The 12,920-nt window shown below is 38.2% G+C and overlaps 1 protein-coding gene across 2 annotated transcripts in view; it reads right to left on the bottom strand.

The window, feature by feature from the left end:
- The window catches only part of HMCN2 (hemicentin 2), a 2,554,053-nt gene that overhangs the window by 2,167,811 nt on the left and 373,322 nt on the right, over nucleotides 1–12,920 (bottom strand). For both annotated transcript variants that reach the window (XM_044058392.1, XM_044058391.1), the window contains exon 6: nucleotides 6,011–6,117. In XM_044058392.1, coding sequence (XP_043914327.1) covers nucleotides 6,011–6,117 — 107 coding nt within the window. The remainder of the gene's footprint in view (nucleotides 1–6,010; nucleotides 6,118–12,920) is intronic.

The raw sequence follows: 12,920 nt of genomic DNA, 5'->3' as shown, positions 1-12,920 counted from the left end.
TGTTGTCCTGATGTAGGGCTGCAGCTGGTGTTGTCCTGATGCAGTGCGGAAGGTAGTATTGTCCTGATGTAGTGCTGCAGTTATGTTTTGTCATGATGTAGGGCTGCAGGTAGTGTTGTCCTGATGTAGGGCTGCAGCTAGTGTTGTCCTGATGTAGGGCTGCAGCTAGTGTTGTCCTGATGTAGGGCTGCAGGTAGTGTTGTCCTGATGTAGGGCTGCAGGTAGTGTTGTCCTGATGTAGGGCTGCAGGTAGTATTGTCCTGATGTAGTGCTGCAGTTATGTATTGTCATGATGTAGTGCTGCAGGTAGTGTTGTCCTGATGTAGGGCTGCAGCTAGTGTTGTCCTGATGTAGGGCTGCAGGTAGTGTTGTCCTGATGTAGGGCTGCAGCTAGTGTTGTCCTGATGTAGTGCTTCAGGTAGTGTTGTCCTGATGTAGGGCTGCAGCTAGTGTTGTCCTGATGTAGAGCTGCAGGTAGTATTGTCCTGATGTAGTGCTGCAGTTATGTTTTGTCATGATGTAGGGCTGTAGGTAGTGTTGTCATGATGTAATGCTGTAGGTAGTATTGTCGCAATGTACTGCTGCAGGTAGTGTTGTCACAATGTAGTGCTGCAGGTAGTGTTGTCATGATGTAGTACTGCAGGTAGTGTTGTCATGATGTAGTGCTGCAGGTAGTGTTGTCATGATGTAGTGCTGCAGGTAGTGTTGTCATGATGTAGTACTGCAGGTAGTGTTGTCATGATGTAGTGCTGCAGGTAGTGTTGTCATGATGTAGTGCTGCAGGTAGTGTTGTCATGATGTAGTGCTGCAGGTAGTGTTGTCATGATAATAGTGTTGCAGGTAGTGTTGTCATGATGTAGTGCTGCAGTTATGTACTGTCATGATGTAGTGCTGCAGGTAGTATTGTCCTGATGGAATGTATGTATGTCATGGTGCAGTTTGAAGTGTTTTGCAAATAGATTAAGCTGGGTATGTTTATCCTTAACATGTACTTTGAGATCAAGAGTGCTTTGATCCTACTAAAAATGTCATTTTGCAATGAATCTCTCCCTTCTTTAACACTGGTTAGGTGGACTGCAAGTGTCATCGTTGAAGCATGGAGTGAGTACAGTAATCATGCAGGCCTTTATAGTTAGCAAAAGGAGCAGAGGAGAGCAGGAGAAGGTGCAAAGACCAGAAATTTCCAGTGATGTGGGTAAGTTGTGGGCCTGTTACCCCATATCTTAGATGTTTAGGAGAAGTTTTTTTTTTTTTTCTGCAGTGTAGCCCCATTTCTTTCTTTGTTCAGTAACAGCACTGTTTCACAAACCTAGGCACAGACTGCCCAGATTACGATCAGGACAGGGATATGGCTATTGACAGCACTCCAAAGAAAATGAGATACACATTTTTTCAACCAAGTTGGGCAAGTGCCTTTGACTGGCTTTCTGTGAGTAGGCACAGAGTGAAATAAGCTTTCTGAAAGACATGTAACACAGACTTCACAATCCTTCATGGTGGCCGACATGATCTGCAATGAGATGCCAACAGCAAGAAACACAAACAGAATTGCAAGCATGCAGCTGGAAGGACAATGGCAGACTTCTTTATACTTTAGAGTTTAGCAAGTACAAAGGTGGTTGAGGCAGAGGTTGGTTTTGTGTCGCTCCTTGCAAAACACAACTTGTCATTTGCAGCAGGAGAACACATCCTGAAGTTTATGAAGAAATGTGGTGAGGATCAAGACATTCTCAGGAAAAAGACATGGTGGAGCAACGAAGGCAGCCTGTATTGCATGGGATGTGCTAGGGCCTCATTACCAGAATGACACTGCTGCTGCCTTGCCAGAAGTCACCATTCTGTGCGTATATGGACCAAAGCACACACATGGGTGATGACAAACTGTTGGTGATCCTTGTTGGTTACCTTGATGAAAAGGCAGGCAAAAAAGTAATACGGTTCCTTAATATGCCAGAATGTGTGTCAGGAACTGACAAACATTGTTTGATGCTTTAAATGTCCACTCTGACACAATTTAATATTCCAGTTTCCAACATTGTGGCCTTTTCTTCAGACAAGGCTGCCTCAATGATTGGGAAATACAATTCTGTATTATCTCGTTTAAAGGAGGTGAAGCCTACCATTGTAAATGTGGGGTGTCTGTGCTACCTGGCAGATCTATGTAGTAAGGCTGGTGTAAATGCACTACAGTCACCAGTTGAAGAACTTGTACCCGATGTGTACTGTCATTTCAGTTCCAGTGCACAAAGATAAGGAAAACTGCAAGAATTTCCTTTATTCACAGACACTGACCCCCTCAAGATTATTAGACATGCACCTACTAGATGGCTGAGTCGGGGGAAGGTAATTAACAGAACTTTGGCCATGTAGCCAGCTCTGAATTTGTATTTTTTGTCTGTGGAGCCATGGTCTAAGTTTGACTTGATCTCTAAACATCTACAGAGTCATGAATTGCATATGATTTTTATGTTTCTTAAGTATGCACTGGAACCTTTATTGGAGTTCAACATTCAGCTTCCAAAACGAGAAAGTCAGCTTCTGACACTGCATGACACTGTGCATAAACCCCTGCAGCAGTATGATGGCAGACTCCTCAGAGCTGCAGCTGCTGTCAGACTAATCAAACAAGGCAATGTCTCAGTGTTGACTGACAGTACCTCTTTTCTGCCAGACAGTGAGCTGTGTAGGTATTGGCTATGAAGTTAAACAGTACATGAGTAGCCATAAGGAGGACATTGCTGGCACAATTATTGAATTTAACTTTTATTTAAAAAGTTTGAGCATTTTATGCTGCAGTGCTGCAGAAAATGCTTAAAATGTTTCCCATGCAGGATCACTTAATGAAAGATGCTGCATTCCTTATTAATCCTGCCAAAAAACTGGACATTTCTTCAGGACTTGTGAAGGATGATGGTTTCCATCTGGGTGTTTGTGAAGATGATGATGCTGAGGCTGAATAATTAATTGATGAGTTTACCCAGTATCAGACCGAGAACACAGGGGGCCTGACAGGTCCAGTGGATGGGCCCCACTCGTGTGTCGCAGTACTGGGCACACCTTCTGAGGGGCCTTTCCATTGATGGATAACTGCCACTCCTAGTAGCTCAGGATGACTCTGCTTTGCTTGCTGCACTGAAATCCACAAGCTGCGGGAGCATTTAGCATAGTGCAGAAAGTGAAAACTGAACTACAGCAGTCTCTCCGTGTAAAAACATTGAACTCATTATTAGCAGGGAAAATGAATGAAGAACTGGACTGCTGTGATCCTAAGCTGCCAAAACGTGTTAGATGTTGCTATGAAAGCCACAGCAGCATACAATAAGTGTGCATTTGGTGTATCTAATGTATGATAGTGTATCGTGCAAGGACAGCATCCTAACAGGTCTGTTTAGAGAATTTAAATGTATCAAGTGGATTAATGATGATGTGATTTTATTTTGATTTGTACAGAAGTGCTGTTTATGTACTTATAGTGTGGTAATGGTATTGCAGCATGTAAAATCAATGCTTTGCATCTGAATCAAGTGTGCTGTATCAAATTTTTACAAATGTTCTAGACCCCATAGCAATGGTGTGTTTTGCGCAGTGCAAAAATAGGGTGTTCCACATTTTTAACTGATTATCACACATTGCTAACATTTGTGTTCCACATTGACCTCTTAAAAGCTTGAGACCTATGATCACTCCTTAGAAATGGAATTCAATCATATCTGAAAGAATGAAGTTACAATAAAATATATATACATATATAGATATATGTATCTCTACCTGCGCGCGCACACACACACACACACCAACTACAACTGTTCCTACTTCTCGGTTCAGGTTCGGTACCTTTTCACAAATACAGGGTGAATACAAAGACATCACAGAAGAAGAGTAATGGCCGCCTAGCTTTTTCTCCAAATACTTTCTTCTTTATTTAGTTATTTAAGGAATGTATAATCAATGCCCAAAGCAGTACCCTTCCTTGCCATGGCTTTACTCAGTGCAGTAAAACCAAAAGCCACAACAGTCTTATCCACACAGTAAGTTATACCAAGCTTTCTAACTCAGTACTTAAGATGACTTTATTTTACAGACTCCTCCTCAGCAACAAATATATCTTTGCTGGAAATATTTAATTAAGAATGAAAATGGTCTGGTTATTGTTAGTATGTCAAATGCTGCCAGTTTAAGGGTTTATGGAAAGAACAAAAATAATCCAGATACTTGCATGCTGTCATAAACACATTTATACAATGATAGTTGAGGGGATGTGTATGAGTATTTTAGGAGATGCAGCTCCTCTTTCTCTCTCACACATACACACATGTAAATACATGCACTTACTATATATTTACCAGATATACATGACACATACGCCTACAGATGTACTATCAGTAATCACATCTCATTTAACTGTCGATCAGTTAAGTGAACCTAAAATGTTTAAACCCTTAGAAGGTCGCAGCTCAAAACAGTGGCACTTCCAAGGTGATGAAGCACATAAAACCTTCCCCCCTACTTATCATCCTCTGTATATTTATCTATCTGTTTAACTCACTATCTAACACACAAGCACTTATAATACAAAGGATTTACAACACAAACTCAGAGAAAATGGAGAAAGTGAGAAAACATAGCACATGCCACCTTTCTTTCTTCTGTTACTCTAATGTTGATTAAAGCAATCCAGTGAGTCTCCATTTATCAGATTCGGGATATTGCTTAAATGGAGGTCAAAAAACTGTTTTTTTTTCTTGCTCTTTCTCTCTCTGTATACATAAATGTATTTAGCACACACAACCAAATGCATAAGCATTTATGCATATTATACATATATACATTTACCTAAAATCAATTAATCCACAAAACTTTGACAGTGTCAAATGCAACTTCGATACACTGGCATTAAAAGAAAACATCAGTGCACTTTGCTTATGCTCCAAGGAATAACCTCAGAGCATTTAAATTTTAAAACATGTTTTTGGCAGGCAGGCAAGACCCCCCCCTGCATCACCCCCCACACCCCTTGCTAATTATTTATTCCAACTGTAAGACTGCACAATCCTTGGGGAAAGGGCATATTGTCCCACTATAGGGGGACTGTAAATCTCTTACACCTGCTAACCAACTGGTCTGCCGAACAAAGCATGTCAGCAAAATAGACATATACATCAGGGAGTTTTGCTGAATTTAAGTACTCTCATAAATGTATATATGCACACATATACATATGTATTTATTAAATATATATATATATATATATATATATATATATATATATATATATATATGAATATATATACACATATATATATATATATATATACATATATATATATATATATATATATATATATATATATATATATATATGTCTATAAACATTTCCAAGCACTCATAGCATTTAACAAGGATGTGGCAACATGACAATTTTTGAGAAAGCAACTGGCCAGGACTTGTGATGTGCTTTTTGAAGTCAGTTCAGCTAAGGCTCCAACAATGGAAGATATAAACAAATGGAACGCAACTTCTTGTTTATTATACTGATTATTTAGGTCATACAATTGTACATTCTGCACTCATCTGTACTATGTGTACCTTTCACTTGTGTACCATTTCTTCACCTTATGCTTCACAGATATATTATCTTGCATTTCTAATTATGCATTCCTCAAAAGAGGAATTATTTTATTTCAAACACAGAAAAATTAAGTGTGTGGTATTCACCAAACAACTGGCAAAAACACAAAACTTCTCTCAGTCTAAGTCCTACTATACAGAAACAAAAATCATTTATCTTCAACATTAGCTGAACACATGAATGTTCTATGTTAGAAAACTACAGACCACACACAATAAAAGCAGGAAACAATGGTCTTGTCATTCAAAAATGATTTACAAAAAAGCTTCTCCTTTCCAAAGACATAACATGAATTTTTAACAGAACATACATTCTTTAAGCCATGACAAATTGACATTTAACACAAATGACATATTTCAAATATGAACAAAGAGATTTTACCTTGATGGTCCAGAGTCCTGGCATGGGCTTTTTTGTATTAACCACTTTGGCGGAATTTGGAAGATCCAACAAATTGTTCAGACCCTGACCTGTCAGTACAAGTTGTCCTGCAACAAGCACAGAGATATGTCTTACTTTATGAAAAATTGTACCACTTAAAGATGCAAATTTTGTACCACCATTTTAGTTTCTCTACTGGTATATATGCATACACAGTGTGGTAGGAAACAGCACGGTCAGGGCTTTTCTAACATCTGTATACCATACCTGCAGTCAATAATGGATATTCAATAATTATTCTGCATAACTATAAGTAATATATGTAATATAATTATATATAATTTTCAAATGTGATGAGTAAGGCCAATTGCTAACAAAATGGGATAGGCTATTTCAAGCAGAAAAAGGGAAAATGGCCTGCAAGGACAGCTAGCCTAGTATTTACCTATGAACCTATTCTGTGTATCATCAAATTTACCAGAAAATATAATTTCAGTACTCTCAATACCCATTAAAATGTTATGAACTGGTTTACTCTAACAAAAGTATAGTACATGAAAAATATGTTATTCCAGGCATGTGACACCTTTCTGGTAATCTGGCCTACTCTCGGTCTTCCTTTTGTATTTACTCACTACTCATCTTCTCGACTGCAGATGGAAAAGGCATATAATTAAATGCAGACGCCAGGGAAGTACAACATGATCTTTATATCTACGTACATTTCTACTAATATTTTAAATGCCTGCCATGTATTAGTATCATTGTTATTCAGTCCTCATACCTCTCAACAGCTAGATTTTAGTGGGACACCTCTACTTTGCTCTCAAGCTTTTATTCCATCCATCTAAAATTGGAAATTATTTTGAGACAGTCTCATTTATTAGAACAAGAATTTAAAACGTCTCCCTAATTTGGGACCTTTTCAAATTTATTTATTGTTTACTTTGTCTGCAAATCTGGAAGTAAAAGGATAACAGGTAACCAACTTGTTTAGTTATACCTCCGTCTTCCCTTTGACTAGCTAAAACCTACTCATCCTATTCCTACAATGGGAAGGTATAATAAAATTGCAGGTGTTCCATCTTGCATCATAGTAGCCCAGCGTGGTGATGCTCCTTGTAATTTTTCGTTTGGGAAGCAGTGTAGTTAACGAGACAAGCATTACCCAAGACAGGGGCGGAGTTCTTTTCTTCCTGCTGTTTACTTTTTGTACTTCATTTAAAGTTGACACGAGAATGTTCCCTGTGAATTTCTGCTGTGCTTTGTTACATTACTGCAACTAATACTGCCGTTAAAGTAGTTAAGGAAAGACACAGAACTACCTGTCAAGTAGCAGGGAAACCTTCCATTAAACAGTTATTTCCCTCCAAAAAGGTTGCCTAGCAACAGACTCGGGAATTAACAGACCCATAAGCTTGACCAGCCTCATCAGTAAGGCCATGGAATGTATCATTATGGACCTCATAAATAAAGACATAGGTGACCTCCAAACCCTGGATCCTACCCAATTTGGCTTTGTGAAGGCCAGATCCTGCCTGTTAAATCTGGTGGACTTCATCGAAAATGTGACTAGGGCCACTGATGAGGGTAAATCTGTGCACATAGCATACTTCGACTTGGCAAATTCAAAGTGAGTTATTCCACATCAATCAGCAGACCTGTTACCAGTGGGGTGCTACATGGGTCAGTGTAGGGGTGCTCTACTGTTTGGTATATACTTCTCAGACGTTCAGGTCAAAACTAAGGGGTTGTGGCTGACCAAATTTGCAGACTGCAAACTATGTGCAATCATTGAATCCCCAAATGATATCAGTGAACTCCAGGAGGGTCTCACGCAGACCAATGACTGGTGCATTAGTCACCGTCTCAAACTGGATGCAAAGAAATGCATCATCATTCCCTTTGGCACAAACAATGTCCCTTCACACTATCAAATCAACAACAATATCCTAAGTACCTATAAAGTGGTAAGGGACCTGGGATCACAAGATGACTGCAACCATAACTTCGACCACCATGTGTCTACTGCAGTAAGGAAGGCTTTCTACATAGCACACTTGATTAGTAAAGGCATCACCTCAACAGCAAAAGAGGTTATATCCCTTCTACCTGGCACCAGTCTAGCCCATAATAGAGTATAGCACCCCGTTCGGCATGTACCATACAAAGCACCTGCAGCAACTGGAGAGACCTCAAAATTTCAAGAAAGAAGATCAAGGGGCTCCAGCATGTGCCTTGCACAGACCAACTAAAGTCCCTGTCAGTATACTCGGTGTCATATAGATTTCTTAGGGGAGACTTATGCCTGGCCTACAAAGCAATCTAAGACCCAAACCTAATGAACTTGCTGCATTTCAGCAAATCAAACAGGACTAGGGATACCCATTCTAGGGAACTAAATATGGCCTGCAACTTAAAAAGGACATGCTGGAGGGACAGATTTATCTCCCAGCAACTGCCGCATCTTGGAACAGGCTACCAATTCATGTGAAACAGAGCACCTCTATAACACTGTTCAAGAAGAACCTGAACGAGTGGATGGGGCACCATAAATTCTTACCAGGGATAGAGCTCACAACCTCCTAGACATAGGCAGTCATCACTAAATACAATCTTAGGTACTGACTAGCATTTTCATGGTATTACATTGGGATGAAATAGCTAGGCTTAAAATGACCTCTGGGTCAAAAGCCTAGTAATCTCCTATGATCCTATTCAGTGTTATGTTCCGATTACTTGTACAGCAATTAAATGAATAAAGCTAACTCCTAATGCTTGCAAGGAACATATAAATTTGCCCTTCTTACTGAAAAGGTTATAGACTGTTAGGTTATAGGTTGTAGACTCAAGAATACATTAATTGTGTCACTAGTACTTCAGAGAGTTTGTAATGAGTCCTTCAACTTTTTAAGTACTACTACAAAAATGGAGAGCAGACAGCAAACAGCAAACTACCAAAGCACTCACAGTTGAAGAAAACTGTTTCCTATACTGAAATATTTTTTTCTGCAAATTACAAGTACACGTTAAACATTATATTATGGACTGCGGCAGTATATTTTTGAATATGTAAGGAACTCATGCATAAAGTAAAAGTGCTGAATACCAATCCTTTCAATTCTGGCATTGGAAATTAAATCTGAAGGTAATGTGCAGATGGAAGGAAGCCTGTATGAATTGTGCTGGGTTACTGCTAATGGCCATCCAGCAGGAAATAAATACTCCATTGGATCAGAACATTACAGAATATTCCAAGCAAGGCAATGAAGTATCTTTAAGCAAATTAAATATTATTAACCAAGAGTGAGGAAACTGAATCTATACTTTGTCCTTAACAAATGGAATTTATAGGATGTTCACACTCTAAAAAAAAATCCAATTCTTGGACTGGTAGATCCTGAATATTTTTATAAGCTATCCTACAAATATCTATGATATCACAAGAACTGTTAAATTACCTTTGGTCACTAGAATACCTGTGAATGAAAATGCATTTCTAGTTTCTTTGTGTGATACGTAACACTGAACAAAACCGGAGTAGCACCTTGTAATATATGCATACCTCTCAACTGTTCAAATTTTCACAGAATATCCAGATTTTTGCCTCATATTTTGGTGTGTTCCTCATAAAATTTGTTGCTGTATGGTAAATCATCAAAAACTGAAATCACTAAATAATGACAGTCATTTGAGTTTTCATCCTTCATAGCCTTCGGAAAATGCATGTCAACACAAAAACAATTATTCTAGCAATGTTTAAAGTTTATAAAAGCAATATTTAAAATATATCCCTATATATATACTTTTGTCACCCCCATTATTTTTGGCTTTGTCCATATTTTTTGTGGCAAGAGGCTGAGGGCTATGAATCCATGTAGTGCCATTAAAAAATAAATAAATAATAATCAAATGGAAGTCCATCACTCCATATTCCATCGTATAGCAATAAAAGTCCATTGCTACAAGACTTTGTTCAGCAGTCACTAACTTAAAACCCTTGCTTTGATAAATACATGCCTTGGTTTAAAACATGTGCGCAATTTTGAAATTTAATATGAATCACAATGCACAACTACACAGATTCCTTTCATTGTCTACTTAGTTTTATCTAGACTTCCCAAAAGAAAAGTTTCACTTCCGAGGCATTGCTGTGTAATTATACACCATTTGCATAGCAGTAAGTGACACTGTTACTGGCTAGTATTAAGCTTCCAGGCTCTGTTTGTCTTTGACGCGTGTGTCTGGGGATGTGTTCTTGCTAAGAATATATAAATAGCATTACTCTTAGCTCCAGACCCTGTTCCTTACTAACAGCTCATTAGTGCTTGATGGCTATCTTGGGAATCATATATTTCAGCACTGTTATTACTGAACCTTATGATATTATTGTTTTCTTCCAAAGCTTGCATAACAAATAATTCCTTCCATCCTATGCAATTTGTAAAATGATGCATTATGTGCTTTATTAAACCCCATGTGCATTGTTTTGTCATACCCTTTGATAAATAGGGCAATTTCCTGCAAAGTGGAAATATTACTCTTAAGATGATTAATTTATTATATAGTGAATAGAGGGCTGCAGCCACCCTTGAGTATAAACTTGTGAACATAATGCCATTTTTTGCCTTTTTTCTTAAATATCTAAAAGCAATAATGACCTTGAATTGCAGAACTGCTGTTGCTTTACATGTCTTTGATAATTCATCCAATATATTTTAAACAGAGATAAGCTTGCTTATATTTTTGCTGTATAATTGCCCCATCCTCACTTTTCTACTCAAGCTGTTGCCCTTAATTGCTACTTGTTATCAGAATGATATATGCTGAAACAAACATAGCGGTCAAGTGGCATGGCATTCAAAAGACATGTGTGAATGGGCGTGCCTTCGTTGAAGGTTGGGCATCGGTCTGGCACCTCGGCACTGTAAAAATCTACTGCCAATCATTAGCAGACCGGAGTTCCACTGTGGCGACCCCTAACCAGGAAAAGCTGAAAGAAGAAGAACAACATTTACATTCAGGTCAGGTTTTCTTCATGCATCTGCAAAGAACACAATATAATATACAAGTTATTAAACTATTGCTCATAGAGGCTATACAACTATACATCAGCTCATGTCCCCTTCAGCTGACAAATGACTTGATAGTAAGAAGTATTAATTGTAACTATTTTCAGTTTTTAACCATGAACTGGTGTACTACTCTACTGGTATGCTGCTCCTCGGGACATAGTTTAGCTAAAGATGCCCACACCCCCAGTCTAATGCAATTAGCCATATAAATAAACGTAAATAATTACGCAATGAAAATTTCAAATGAAAGCAAGCCTTCTAACATCATACAAAATTACAAGAAGCATATTTATGACAGCTCTCATTGTATAGAAGGATAAAACCATAATAATGACTCTGCTAACTTTAGTTTGACTAAAGTCTCTAGCAGACGTAGAATTTGGTGTGGGACAGAACTTAAGCCTGTTTGCCCTCTTTCTGTTACAACAGAAAGACATGAAAAAAGCCAGTAAAATTAACAACAGAAACTACAGAGCTATGGAACCTTTTAACTGTAACTCCTTCAGAGTTGTATATATTACTGGATGCAGTTGTGCAAAGTTGGTATACTGGACAAACAAAGAAGAAGGTTGAAGTTAGAATTACAGAACATTTGGGAGATATTAGAAGGCAAAATATGAATAGCCCAGTAGCTATCAGTTTATTTCTGCACATGGGGGATTGGCAAGTAGCTTATTTTTTAGTGTCTTAGCACTGCCAATTTTGAGTAGCAGAGGTAGTTTCAAAAAGGAACTTAACAGGTTAGAATGTAGGATGATCATACATTATAGGACACTGATTCAAAGGGGAATGAATTTAGATAGCAATTTAACTTTATAAAGGTTTATTTATGAGGATTTTGTAGAATGTTGTTTAAAAAATTCTTTTAATATGTTTAAAGTTTAGAGTAATTTTATATTAAAATAATTGTTTAATTATTTGATTAGTTGTATGTAACTGGTTAATTAATGAAGCACTTGGTGTACAAAATGGATTGGATGTTACCTTGCAATCTATTCCCAGAAGGCAAAAAGGTGAGGTACCAGAATAAAGTGAATATTGTACAGATCCTGTGGCTTGGTTGTTTTTCATGTTTTTTCATGTTTTGGCGACTGGTGTATATATAATATAGTTGGGTTAAACAGTCCATGGTATAATTCCCAGTGGAGAAAGAGAGTCACATGGGGGTGCCTGTCTTCAAGAGGGCTAGGGTCATTTGATGACAACACACATTACAATGCACTCAACTACTTGGTCAGTGATGCCCATGTACAGGACATTTAGGGCTTTAAAAGGGAAAAATCTCTAAATACAAAAATGAATAAGCTGTAGGGCTCAAATATAGGGAGAGAAAATGGGTCAACAGAGTGGCCAGTGGAGCTGGCAAGATGGTCAGAGGAAGACTGTGCAAAAAAAGAAATATAGTCAAGATCATAATATACTTGTACAATCAGAAAGCCCAAACATATTTTGTTTATTTATGCATGCACTTGCTGAGCAGGGGGGTAGAGCATTGGTCCAAGTCAACCATTTCTTGTGATCGCATCACTCCCACAGATATAGACCTATATCCCATATATACTTCACAGCTACTTATTCTTTGCTGCATATTGTTCAGGAGCACTTATATAATTACCAAAACAACAGCTTTTCCCTAGGTCTTCTGGGAAGAGCACCATGCTCCCTGAGGAGCACGGGAGTTTACAACACTGAGAAATTTAATAAATATGAGGCAGGCCACAGGGTGAAGATTACGGATATAAGACTAACTAATGTATCGATTAATTAAGATTAACTAAGGTCTGAACCTCATCCATTAGTCAGTAAAATGACAGACTAGGACGAGCAAATGGTGT

The sequence above is a fragment of the Protopterus annectens genome, chromosome 16.part0 (assembly GCF_019279795.1).
Source record: "Protopterus annectens isolate FY-2018-M chromosome 16.part0, PAN1.0, whole genome shotgun sequence".
NCBI lineage: Eukaryota > Metazoa > Chordata > Ceratodontiformes > Protopteridae > Protopterus > Protopterus annectens.
The sequence above is the reverse complement of the archived record's forward strand: the minus strand, read 5'-3'. Positions and strand labels throughout refer to the sequence as shown.